At 39.5% G+C, this 12,751-nt stretch overlaps 2 protein-coding genes across 2 annotated transcripts; both read left to right on the top strand.

Moving 5' to 3' along the window:
• Positions 1-163: 163 nt before the first annotated feature.
• Positions 164-3,727, top strand: LOC108828112 (uncharacterized). Its single transcript, XM_018601683.2, has 5 exons — positions 164-295; positions 394-2,102; positions 2,209-2,712; positions 2,818-2,978; positions 3,061-3,727. Exons 2-5 carry the CDS (start codon positions 419-421, stop codon positions 3,427-3,429), a joined length of 2,718 nt encoding a protein of 905 aa, XP_018457185.1. The 5' UTR covers positions 164-295; positions 394-418; the 3' UTR covers positions 3,430-3,727.
• A 2,624-nt stretch (positions 3,728-6,351) lies between these two features.
• LOC108825227 (uncharacterized) lies at positions 6,352-11,407 on the top strand. The gene is made up of 4 exons (XM_018598547.2): positions 6,352-9,848; positions 10,044-10,613; positions 10,743-10,846; positions 11,033-11,407. The coding sequence occupies exons 1-4, from the start codon at positions 6,632-6,634 to the stop codon at positions 11,405-11,407; spliced, it is 4,266 nt and encodes a 1,421-aa protein (XP_018454049.1). The 5' UTR covers positions 6,352-6,631.
• The last annotated feature ends 1,344 nt before the right edge of the window (positions 11,408-12,751 follow it).

Genomic DNA, 12,751 nt, shown 5'->3' with positions numbered 1-12,751 from the left:
ATGACTTGTCAGATAATTAATTAATGTGTTATTTTAATAAATTAATTAATATATTATTGGTTTACGTTCACAAACATCTGGTCAGAAGTATCAATTATCTAGCCAAAAAACACAAATAGAATTAACCGATGCCGGTTTAGTTTATTCGGTTTAGTGCCACACACAGACACACTTACTTGTTGTCTCTCTCTTTCTCAAAGATTAAAAGGACGGTCTCTGTTAAAACCTGTAAAAGAAGGAAGAGGAAGAGACCCGGTCGTTGATGCTCGTAGTCGTCGTCCTTACAGACCAAAAGGTTCTTTCTTTTTTACTTTTCTCAGTCGCTTCACTTCTAATTGTTTGTTCTACATTCGTTTTTAGGGTTTTAGATTTTTTTTTTTTTACCGTTTTTAGAAACTTCTTCCGTGGAGGTGAAGAAATGGTAGGCGAGATGGAGGAGGAAAGCAAGCTGAAAAACGAGCTGAATCTCTGTATGGTGAGAGGCGAGGGTCTGCGTAAAGAGTTGGATGAAGTTTACGGTTACGCCTCTAAAAGAGTAGGGGAGAGGATCAGGGAGTTAGATTTCAAGGAGGTGGAGTTGAAAGATAAAAGCTTTGCACTTGAGGAAAGAGCTAAGAAGGTTGAAGAAGCCGAAGGTCGGCTTGTTGATTTGGAGGTGGAAGTTGAAGCAAAGAGGAAAGAGCTAAACTTTATTAAGAATCAGGTGGAGATTTTTCTAGCCGAGTCTAATGCAGAGGAAATGAGACTATCTGAGCTAAGGAGATTGGTGGAAGAGTGTGCGGCAGAGAAGATATTAAAAGAAAGGGAGCTAAGTGAGATGGTGGAGACGTTGAGACAGACTCAGGTTGAGATTGATTCTAAAGATGAAGAGTTGGGACAGATGGAGACTGAGCTTGAGAGATATCATGCTCAGGTCAGCGCAGAGATGGAGAGTCTGAGGAAGTTGGATGAGGAATCTGAGAGGAAGCTAAAAGATCTCACATTGGTTCAAGACAAGATTGGGGAGTGTGAGAAGATGTTTGAGACGCTGTCATCTGAGCTTGTCTCCAAAGAGGAAGAGTTGGAAGTGATTAGTCAGAAAATTGACTTGAGGGAACAGACGGTCATGTCCGTGAATAGCGACATGAAGGAGGCTTGCCAACGGATGGAGACAAAAGACAAGGAGTTGAAGGATGTCCAAAAGCTAATTAAGGAAAGGAAAGCACATTGTGAGTCACTGGAGGTGTTGATTCAGGAACGCAATGAAGAACTTGCTTCTAAAGTGAAGCAACGAGATGAGATAACGGAAGCTATCCGTAACTCCAACGAGGAACTTGACTCAGTCAAGGAAAAGATTGAAGACGGCTTGAAAGACTTCCAATTTAAAGAGGAGGAGCAAGCCAGGGTAAGAGCATCATTGATGGAACGTGAGCAACGACTTGAACTAAAAGAGAAAGAGCTTGGTGCTAGGGAGGAAATGATTAATAAGAAGGATCAGGAATTGAAGTTGGCAAAATCTGTAAGCTCGAGAAAAGAGCTTTCAAAATCCTCTAAAAAAACTCAGATGAAAGCAAAGGACTTGTGCAGTTTCTGTCAACAACAACTTAACTCGGATCAACACGTTGACTTGGTACGTGACGCTAGAGTATTTGATGAGAAAACGTTGCAGTTACTCTTACGTGGGCATCTGAAGAAACTTGATCAGCTTCATATTGATGTTCTGTCTTCTCTTAGAAGATCTTATGACCCGGCAAAGCTTGTGTTAGATACAGTAATTGGGCTCTACTCTGCTCACCTAAGGACGGCAGTTCAAAATCTTGATCCAAAGAGTGTTCAAAGGAGTAGTATCTTCTTGCTTGAATGCTTGATGGATATGTCACCAAAACCAACAACTGAAGTACAAGCAGAAGCTATCAGGTTTGCTACTGAATGGAAGAACACAAGTCTGGTTAAGGCAGAGAATCCAATAGAGGTGTTGGAGTTCCTACACTTTCTTGCTGCATTCAGTTTGGCATACACTTCTGATACTAACCAAGTCCAGAGTCTTTTTGATGTTGCCTTTCTTCGCAAATATGGTCCAAGTCTATGCAAGGCTCTTGGACTATCAGCTCTAGCACCACCTGGTATGTTTTTTCTTAGTAACGTTTAATCATTATATCTGCTACAAGCAAAACACTGTCAAGCTCTATTTTTTTAATCTTGTGATGCTTATTAATTTTTTTTTGGCAGTCATCAATTGTAGTGATCCCTGCTCCTCGGATGTCCAACAAAGCATTAGCATAGCATCATCTCATTTGCCTAATGAAGACTCTCTTAGGGACTTTGAGGGCTCAACTTCTTTTCCGTCGAATGAAGATCCAGGCAGGTTTGTTGTAACTTCTGTCGAGGATGCACTCATGAATGCTCACCAGAGAGGCGTATCGAGTCTAGAAGAGCGTACACTTATGACTTTGGTTCCCCTTTTGGAGGAGCTGGGACGTGTTGGTATCTCTACTGATCCTGATCTACAGTCTGATGCAACAAGAGTGGCACATCAATGGGGTGGGATGATGGGTGCTGGTGTTAAAAAGTCACAACTCGAGGTCTGGGCTTTTCTGCAGTTCATCGTGGCGTTTGGATTGGTGTTGAAACAAACTCAACAAGATGAAACTCTACAGTTTGCGTCGCATGTTGCTCACTTCAGACACGCTCCAAAGCTCTTTGAATCTCTTGGTCTCGCTCATGCCATCCCCGGTACGTTGTTGTACTTTCTACAACACATTTGTTGCCTTTGTGTTTTTTTTTTCTTTTAACTCTCTCTCTGCTCTCAACATTTTGTTACTCTTTCTCTCTCTGCAGATTTTGTCAAAGAGCTCCTTAAAAAAGGTTTATATATTCCTGCAATCCGGTTTATGTTTTACTTCAACGTGGAGAACAACTTTTCTCCACTGGAGTTGTTGAAGGAACAGATCATCAATCTCAGACGCTCAGCCAAAGAAAATACAAGATATGAATCACAGGTTATAGCTTGCTTCGATCCATCTCTTCTTGTCATCAAACTGTATATTGTCCTCACTTTGTAACCTATGTTGTGGCTTATAGGCTGAAGCTACACTGAGGGAGATGATGGAACTCATTGAGGACTTGAAGCTGGAAATTGACATTCCTGCTGATCTTATCCTCAAATTCATTGTTCCTACATCATCTGTTCCAGTTCAATCAACCCGTATGCAGGCTTCAGACACAGTCATTCAAAGCTCATGCATTGCCACTCATGGCTCAAACCCTAGTCTTCCAACAAGCTTTGGTCCGGAACCGTATCAAGCTGGTACTTCTTCAGCTGCGTTGTTGCCAGGTCAACAACATTCACACCACGTTGGTTCTAAACGTCCAAGCGTGTTGGATCCTGAGGGTACTAGACCGGTGATTAGACCTTGCTTCAGTCCACCACCCGGCTCTAGCAGATTCTAGTGCTCTGTCTAAGGCTTAAAGCTAGGTAGCTAAGTAGTAGGAAGTAAGTAAGAAGAAACAGCTTTTATCATTTGGTCTTGATAGGTTTAAGGGTGTTGTTTTTGTAGCTCCATGGTCTCTCTTTGGCAAAGAAAAAAACATACAGAGAGGATCCTTTTGTTTCAGATACGGATAAGCGGGGGCATGTTGTTTCTTTAACTGAAAAGTGATTAACAGTGACAATCAAACTTTGACTAATCAGATAAAAACTAATTCAGTAATATAAGCTCCTCTGTCTCGGTGCATCTCTTCGTTCTTCTTATAGCTTTGCTTTGCAACTTGTCTTGTCTTCACAATGCTGCCTCTGTTTTCTGATACTGTCTATGATCATCAGACACACTTGCATTTGAAATCTGTCAGTGACTTGAATCATAAAAATATAGCTTGTGATTCAATCCCTGCTCGCCTTGCGATATCTTGTGCAGTACGTTTGATTTTGAACTCCACTTTTTCACTGAGTTCTTGAGCCTGTTTTGATTATCTGTGGTACAGAGACTGGCTAACGTGACGTGGAGGTATTTGTGTGGTTCAAGGTTGAGCAAGAGAGTGGAGTAAGTATCCAACATTGTGAAGAAGCAATTGTCTGATCCGTGAGAGCTTTTTTTTTTGCTGGTTGAGATAGTAATAGGTCTGGGTGAAACAATGAGGTTTAATCAGACCATTATGGTTGCAGATACAAGATGCCATAACTCTGTTCTAGTACATTCTGATATCTACACTAGTATGGTTTTGTTTTTGTTTTGGTAACCATGGTTTTGTTTAGAGGTAGTATATATACTACTATATGATCAGTTTTCCTCTCCCCTTTATACTATATATGCTATAGCATTTTCTAATAAGATACCTTAACAAAATTAATCGATCTCAATGATGTTACACTCTATTCTAGACACAAAGCAATGAAAAATTAGGATTTGACTAATGACTACTTAGGTTACCTCGTGTGCCAGTGGCAGTGATTTTATATGTAAATGGTATTTTTTCCGTGTCTACACGCCACATTTTATTCAAGGTGTTTTTATTCTATTTTTTGAATTTATTTAGTATGATAACAATTTAATAGAAATGGTACTTGAGGCTTGGCTAGACATGTGACTATGCATGAGCTATACTGCTAAAGAAAACTTATTCAAAGGAGAATTATTAAGCAAAAAAAAAAAAAATTTGACTTAAAAGCCAACTAAGTCAAATACATGCAAGTGATATGTCCAAAGCAGGCTCCAGACGCCTCTTGGAATTTTCCAGTTTCTATGTATAAATGGTTTGTCACATTCTGACAGGAGCCAAAGAGTTTTACTCGTTCTTAATTTTATAAAATCTCTTTTAGAAAATAAAATAAAAGGTTTTCTGTAATTTACTTTTGAAACATATATCCGTTGTAGCAAAGTATTCTTTCAGAAAATTTATAATACAAGTTAATATTTTTTTGTTAAAAAAGCTATGAATTTGATGAAGCGCTTTGGAGGAGAAAGCAATAGAGTATGGAGCCTACCTATAATGTTGCTAAGATATGGGAACATTCGAAGTTTGGAACCATATGCTATAAGACATAAATGTCAAAACGTGAGGAAAGATAAATTCATACATACACGTACAAAAAAACTCATTTAGACAATAATGTGGGGAAAAGATAGACATATCATGCGACATTAATATATGTCCACTTCAACATGGGCTTTGTATTATTCGGCCTAACATTCTATTTGCTGCTACATATCATCGAACCTTATTAGCTCCTCTTGTTGATAATTCTTTTTGTTCGTCTCTGAAATCTTTTGATGCCGGTGTTTGGTCGTGGCCGCACTAAAGCTATGCATTTTTCAATATAAAATAGATTATTGATTTTTACCACCTTGTTTATTATGTTGTAATATGAAAACCGTTATATGAAGGAATTTATAACAAACATATATTCTACTATCTTATAAATTTAAAATAAGTTGTTCTATTTGCAATATGATAATTTTTTGTAAAATAATTTTCAATAATTTGCATAAATGATAATAAATTAGATTTCCTAAAATGATGAAGAACGTTATATATAGTCAAACTGAGGTTAATCAAGTGTACTTTTATGACTAAATCAAACTTTTGTAAATTAATTTTCAATAATTTGCATAAATGATAATCAATCTGTTCCTAAAATGATGAAGAACTTTAATAAATGTTTAGTTAAACTTGAGGCTAATTAAGCGGACTTTCATAACTAAATCACTGATTTAAAACTTTCATGTATGTTTTCTGTATATAAGAGGTTTATAACATTGCATTGCTATATTCTTTGACCAAAAAAACCCTGCATTCCTATGATTACTCTCATTTTTTTCTTCTTAAAACCGTATTCAATATATATATATATTGTCATTTAATCATTAAACATAGGAAATAGGGAAGAAATTCAGGAAAAAAGCCAATTCTTAAAGAAAATGATGTTCATCGATACAAGATAGAAATTCTCAACAATTTTCGAGGTTGTGTAAAGTGAACATGATGACATAACATACCACATTATTAATTGGGACATTAGTATTCTCTCGCTCACTATAACATTATTACTAATAGGAAAACCCAAATAGAAATAAATGCTGCCGGTTTAGTCGATGTATAAAGTGTGATTCTTTGTCAATTTGGTTTAGTAGAAATCGAACCGATGAATAAAAGCAGAGACTTCTCGGTTTAGCGCGTACACATACACACTTTTTACACTTTCTTTAATAACTAAAAAAAAAAAATTAATCTGAACGTGTAAGAGAAGATAATTACTCTTTGTCTCTGTCAAAATTTGTAAGAGAAGGAAGAAGAGAAGACACAACCTTCGTTGATTCTAGTCGTCGTCTTCGTACATCTAACAAAAGGTCTCTCCTTTCTCTTCACTCTTCTCAGAAGCTTGACTGTCTGATACAATTTCTCTTCCCATTGTTGTTTCAAAGCTCGTTTTTTCTTTCGACTAAAGTTGTTTCCTTTTTAACTCATTTTCACTAAACCTTCTCTGTTTTGTAGGGAGCTTGCGCCATTTTAGGGTTTGTGTGCATCTGTGTCTCTCTTTCTCAAGTTAGAGGCTTTGGTTGAGATTTGGCTTGGAGGGTTTGTTCGGTTCTCTTCCCAGTTAGTTTTTTCCCCATTTTTGGAAAACTCTTCCGTGGGTTTGAAGAAAGTGTTGGCGATGGAGGAGATCAAGGAGGAAAACGTGTTGAACGAGTTTAGAGTGAGGGGTGAGGGTCTTCGTAACGCGGTGGACAAGTTAGACGCTCATGCTTCCGACATACTTGTCTTCAATCTGCAGTGGAAGAAAGCCATGAATGAGTATTTGGAATCAGTCCAAGGTAAATTAAAGGTGAGGTTCAGGGAGTTAGAGGCCAAGGAGGTTGAGTTGAAAGATCGAAGCTTTGCACTTGAGGAAAGGGCTAAAGTGGTTGAGGAAGCTGAAGCTAAGCTTGGTGATTTGGAGGTGGAATCTGATGGATTTCGGATGGATGTTGAAGCAAAGAAGAAAGAACTTGACTTTATTAGGAATCAGGTGGAGATCTCTCTAGGCGAGTCTATTGGAGAGAAATCGAGACTGTCTCAGCTTAGGACATTGGTGGAAAAGTGTGAGGCAGAGAGAACGTTAAAGGCAAGTGAGCTTAGTGAGATGGTGGAATCTTGGAGAAAGACTCATGCTGAGCTTGGTTTGAAAAGTGAAGAGCTAGCAAAGATGGAGACTGATCTTGAGAAATGCCGTGGTGATGTCACCGCAGAGATGGAGGTTTTGAGTAGAACTCAAACACACAGGAGACAGTTGGATGAGGAAGTTGAGAGGAAGACGAAAGATCTCACATTGGTTCAGGACAAGCTTGCGGAATGTGAGAAGCTGATTGAGACAAGCTCCTCAGAGCTGTTTAAGACTCAGGATGAGCTTGAATGCAAGCGAGAACAGTTAGGGAAGATGGAAGTTGATCTTGAGAGGCATCGTGTTAAGGCTAGCGCAGAGATGGAGAGTTTGCGTGGAACTCAAACTCATATGAGACAGTTGGTTGAGGAAGTTGAGAGGAAGACAAAAGATCTCACGTTGGTTCAGACCAAGCTTGTGGAATGTGAGAAGCTGTTGGAGGTAAGCTCCTCGGAACTGATAAAGACTCAGGGTGAGCTTGAATGCAAGCAAGAACAGTTAGGGAAGATGGAAGTTGATCTTGAGAGGCATCGTGTTAAGGCCAGCGCAGAGATGGAGAGTTTGTGTGGAACTCAAACTCATATGAGACAGTTGGTTGAGGAAGTTGAGAGGAAGACAAAAGATCTCACGTTGGTTCAGACCAAGCTTGTGGAATGTGAGAAGGTGTTGGAGGTAAGACTGTCTCGGCTTAGGGCATTGGTGGAAGAGTGTGAGGCAGAGCAAGTGTTAAAGGCAAGTGAGCTTAGTGAGATGGTGGAATCGTGGAGAAAAACTCACGTTGAGCTTGGTCTGAAAGGTGAAGAGCTAGCAAAAATGGAGACTGATCTTGAGAAATGCCGTGATGATGTCAGCGCAGAAATGGAGGTTTTGAGTAGAACTCAAACACACAGTAGACAGTTGGATGAGGAAGTTGAGAGGAAGACAAAAGATCTCACATTGGTTCAGAACAAGCTTGCGGAATGTGAGAAGCTGTTGGAGGCAAGCTCCTCAGAGCTGTGTAAGACTCAGGACGAGCTTGAATGCAAGCGAGAACAATTAGGACAGATTGAAGCTGAACTTGCAAGGCATCGCGTAAAGGTCATCACAGAGAAGGATCATTGGGAAAGGACGCGATCTCACAGTAGAGAACTGGAAGAGGAGATATCAAGAAAGAAGAAGGATCTTACAGCGGTCCTTGATAAAATTGCGGACAGTGGGACGCAGCTTGAATCAGTGATAAAACAACTAGATTCCAAACAGAAGCTGCTTGAGACACAGTCGTCTGAACTTGTCTCTAAAGAGAAAGAGTTGGAAGCACTTAGGATGGACATTGGCTTGAAAGAACAGAAGGTCATGTCCCTAGATAATGACATGAAGAAGACTTGCCAACGGTTGGAATCAAAAGCCAAGGAGTTGGAGAATGTTAAAACGCTGATTGAGGAACACAGTGAAGAACTTGTTTCTATGGTGAAGCAACGTGATGGGATAACAGATGATATTCGTAAGTTATCCTTGGAGATTGTCTTTAAAGAAAAGACACTGGAAAGAGCTGACGTTTTTATCCAGAAGCTCTCTGAGAAACAAGATTCAGCAGAGAACGAACTGGATGCGACAGAGAAGAAACTGGATTTGACTAGAGAACATCTAAAAAGATGCATTGATAAGTATGAGTCAAAGGAAAAAGACCTTAGCTCTGTGAAGGATAGATATAGAGAGTGTCTGGAAGATCTGGATGTCAAAGAGAAGGAGTTGAAGTCTGTAGAATCAATACTCACTGAGAGAAATAAACAAGTTGAGGAAGGAGAGAAGAAAATGCAAAATTTGAATAGCTCCAGCGAGGAACTTATGGGACAGCTCAAGTTGAAACAAGAAGAGGTTTGTTCAATCGACAAGAGGGTTATGGAATGCTCAGGTGAGTTGAAGGCTAAGATGAAGCACCGTGATCAGGTTCAAAGCTCACTTACTGATCTTATTACTGAGCTTAACTCTGTCAAGCAAAAGATGCAAGACTGCTTAAAAGACTTACAATCTAAAGAGGTGGAATTGAAAGATAAAAGCTTTGCACTTGAGGAAAGAGCTAAAAAGGTTGAAGAAGCTGAAGCTCAGCTTGTTGATTTAGAGGTGGAAGTTGATGCAAAGAGGAAAGAACTAAACTTCAGTAGGAACCAGGTGGAGGTTTCTCGAGGTGAGTCCAATGTAGAGGAAGCGAGACTGTCTGAGCTCAGGGTATCTGTGGAAGAGTGTGAGGAAGAGAAAATATTAAAAGAAAGAGAGCTTAGTGAGATGGTGGAAACGTGGAGACAGACTCAGCTTGAGATTGATTCTAAAGATGAACAGTTAGGACATATTAAGACTGAGCTGGAGAGATATCATGCTCAGGTCAGCGCAGAGATGGAGAGTCTGAGGAAGTTGGATGAGGAAGCTGAGAGGAAATCAAAAGATCTCATGTTGGTTCAAGACAGGATTGCGGAATGTGAGAAGATGTTTGAGACACGGTCATCTGAACTCCTCTCCAAAGAGAAAAAGTTGGAAGTGCTTAGTCAGAAAATTGAGTTGAGGGAACGGACGGTCATGTCCGTGAATAACGACATGAAGGAGGCTTGCCAACGAATGGAGACAAAAGACAAGGAGTTGGAGAAGATTCAAAAGCTAATTGAGGAAAGAAGTGCACAATGTGAATCACTCAAGTTGTTGATTGAGAAACACAATGAACAACTTGCTTCAGCTAGGATTGCGCCTGCTCTACCACCTGGTACAATTGTCTCTCTAGTAACATAAAGATATGCATTTTCAGTTTTCTGTGTGTTGTCTTCATCTTATTCTGTAGAACCTTGATCCCATATAATCTTAGATATCTGATTCTTTTTGACCTTTGAAAAAAATAAAACTAGAGCTCTGTTTTAGTCTTGTGATGCTTATTGAAGTTTTTTTTTTTATTTCTTTGCAGTCAACAGTGTGCTATCACTGGATGTTAAGCTTGAAGAACCAATCAGCAATAGTGTGGCTTCTCGCTGCTCCCTGGATGTTCAACAAGACATAACATCATCTCATTTGCCTAATGAAGATGCTCCTCTCAGGGACATAGAGGACTCAACTTCTTTATCGCTGGATGAAGTCTTTACTGAACTTCGAATGCTTAAAGACCCAGGCAAGTTTGTTCTAACTTCTGTCGAGCAAGCACTCACGGATGCTAGCGAGAGAGGGGAGTTGAGTTTAAAAGAGCCTATGCTAATGCCTTTGGTTCACCTTTTGGAGGAGTTGGTACGTGTTGGTATCTCTACTGATCCTGATCTACAGTCTGATGCAACCAAAGTGAAACATCGATGGGTGGAGATGATGGGAGGTAGTGTTGAAAAGTCACAGCTCGAGGCTTGGGCTTATCTGCAGTTCATTGTGGCGTTTGGATTGGTGAAACAAACTCAAGAAGATCATACTCTACAGCTTGCCTCGGATGTTGCTCACTTCAGACACGCTCCAAAGCTTTTTGAATCTCTTGGTCTCTCTCATGCCATCCCAAGTAAGTGTTACTTCTACTACAACAAATTAGCTACAACTCTCTCTCTATGCTCTTAACATTTTTTTTATACACAGAAGAACTCTAACTAGTGTGCGTTACTCTGTTTTTAAAAAAAAAAAATCTCTGCAGATTTTGTCACGGAGCTCTTTGGCAAAGGTTTATATATTCCGGCAATCCGGTTAATGTTCGCCTTCAACGTGAAGAACAACTTTTCTCCACTGGAGTTGTTGAAGGTACAGATCATCAGTCTCAGACGCTCAGCCAAGGAAAATACAAGATATGAATCACAGGTTATAGCTTTTGCTCATATCCATCTCTTCTTGTGAAAACTGTATATATATATATATTTTTTTTTTTTCTTTTTTTTTTGTGAAAACTGTATATTGTTAAAAGTGGTAACCTATGTTGTTGGCTTATAGGCTGAAGAAGCTAACATAGATGCTGCTACAATGATGGACATAATGAAACTCATTGAAGACTTCAAGCTGGAAATTGACATTCCTGCGGATCTTATCCTCAGATTCATGGTTCCTGCATCATCTGTTCCAGTTCAATCAACTCATATGCAGGCTTCAGACACAGCCATTCAAAGCTCATGCACTGCCACTCGTGGCTCAAACCCTAGCCTTCCAACAAGCTTTGGTACGGAACCGTATCAAGCTGGTGGTTCTTCAACTGCGTTGTTGCAAGGTCAACAACATTCACACCACGCTGGTTCCAAACGTCCAAGGGTGGATCCAAGACCAGTGATTAGACCGTGCTCCAATCCACCATCAGGCTTTGGCAGATTCTAGTGCTCTCTGTCTCAAGTCTAAGGCTATAAAGCTAGGTAGCTAAGTAGTAGAAAGTAGCTAACAAGAAACAGCTTTTTATCATTGTAACTTGTCTTCACCAACCCTGTCTCTGTTTTATGATACTATGATCATCAGATACACTTGCATTTGAAAATCTGTCAGTGACTTGAATCGTAAATATCTAGCTTACGATTCAATCCCTGGCTCGCCTTGCAGATATCTTGTGCAGTACGTTTATTTTGGAACACCGTTTTTCATTGAGTTCTTGGGCCTGTTTTGATCTTTGCGTTACAGAGACTTGATAATGTAACGTGAGGTATGTATGTGGTTCAAGGTCAAGCAAGAGACAGTGAAGAAAGTATCGGAGACTCTCCGAGGATACTGGGGCTGATTCGCTTGACACAGTATCCGCCAAGCTGCTCCACCCACTTGTCTTCTTTTTTCTTTACCTCATAACTCTTTGCTCAATCATGAACACACTCAGATATGTGAGAGTTTTTTTTTGCAGGTTGAGATATTAATGGGTCTGGGTGAAACAATAAACAAGACACTTGACAGAATGATAGGTCACATTCAGAATATGTAACTAAACAGCTTTTCTATAATTGTTAATTTTCTGACGTGTGAGATGGAATTGGACAATAACAATACCTTTATTGGAAACATAAAGGTAAGAGAGACAATTTGCCTTGGCTTAAAAGAAATATTTGGTCATTGGACCTTAATGATCGCTAATTCGTGGATAGTACTGTATATGAAACCTTGATGATTTTTATTGATCACACAAAAAAACATTGGCTGAACGGATCCTCCTCTTGCAACCCTAACTTGCATCTCCACTTGATTTTTCACCTTAACCATCTAACCGCTGTCTTCAAATCTGTTTTTTGGTCAACCATTTTCAAGCTACCTATAACTGAGTTAGTTTGGGCTTGTCAAGTGGTATTATTTTGCTTACAGAGCAATTGGTATCTCATTCCAACAGTTAACGCATCAGTTTGTAGCTAGGAAAAATCATAAGTTATTGTCATTAATTAATTGGTAGACCGTAGACGGTTGTTTCTGAGAGACCAACCACAAGAAGACGCAGTTTATCATCTCTAGTCTTGACAGTTCAATTATTAAACATGGAGAGAGAAATAAAAACAGAAAATAATCATCAACAAATAATGGGCCGAACCGGTGCAGTCGAATTAAAAGATAAAACAGTTGGTTCTAATAGCTGGGCTGTATACAAAGAAAATTATGAACTGGTCTGAACATTATTCAACCCCAAATAAAGCCCATTTGACCCAGAGCAAGATCTAGGGTTTGTCTATAAATACGTTTACTTGTCGTTTCCGA

This window comes from Raphanus sativus, chromosome 9 (genome assembly GCF_000801105.2).
Source record: "Raphanus sativus cultivar WK10039 chromosome 9, ASM80110v3, whole genome shotgun sequence".
Classification (NCBI taxonomy): Eukaryota; Viridiplantae; Streptophyta; class Magnoliopsida; order Brassicales; family Brassicaceae; genus Raphanus; species Raphanus sativus.
The sequence above is the reverse complement of the archived record's forward strand: the minus strand, read 5'-3'. Positions and strand labels throughout refer to the sequence as shown.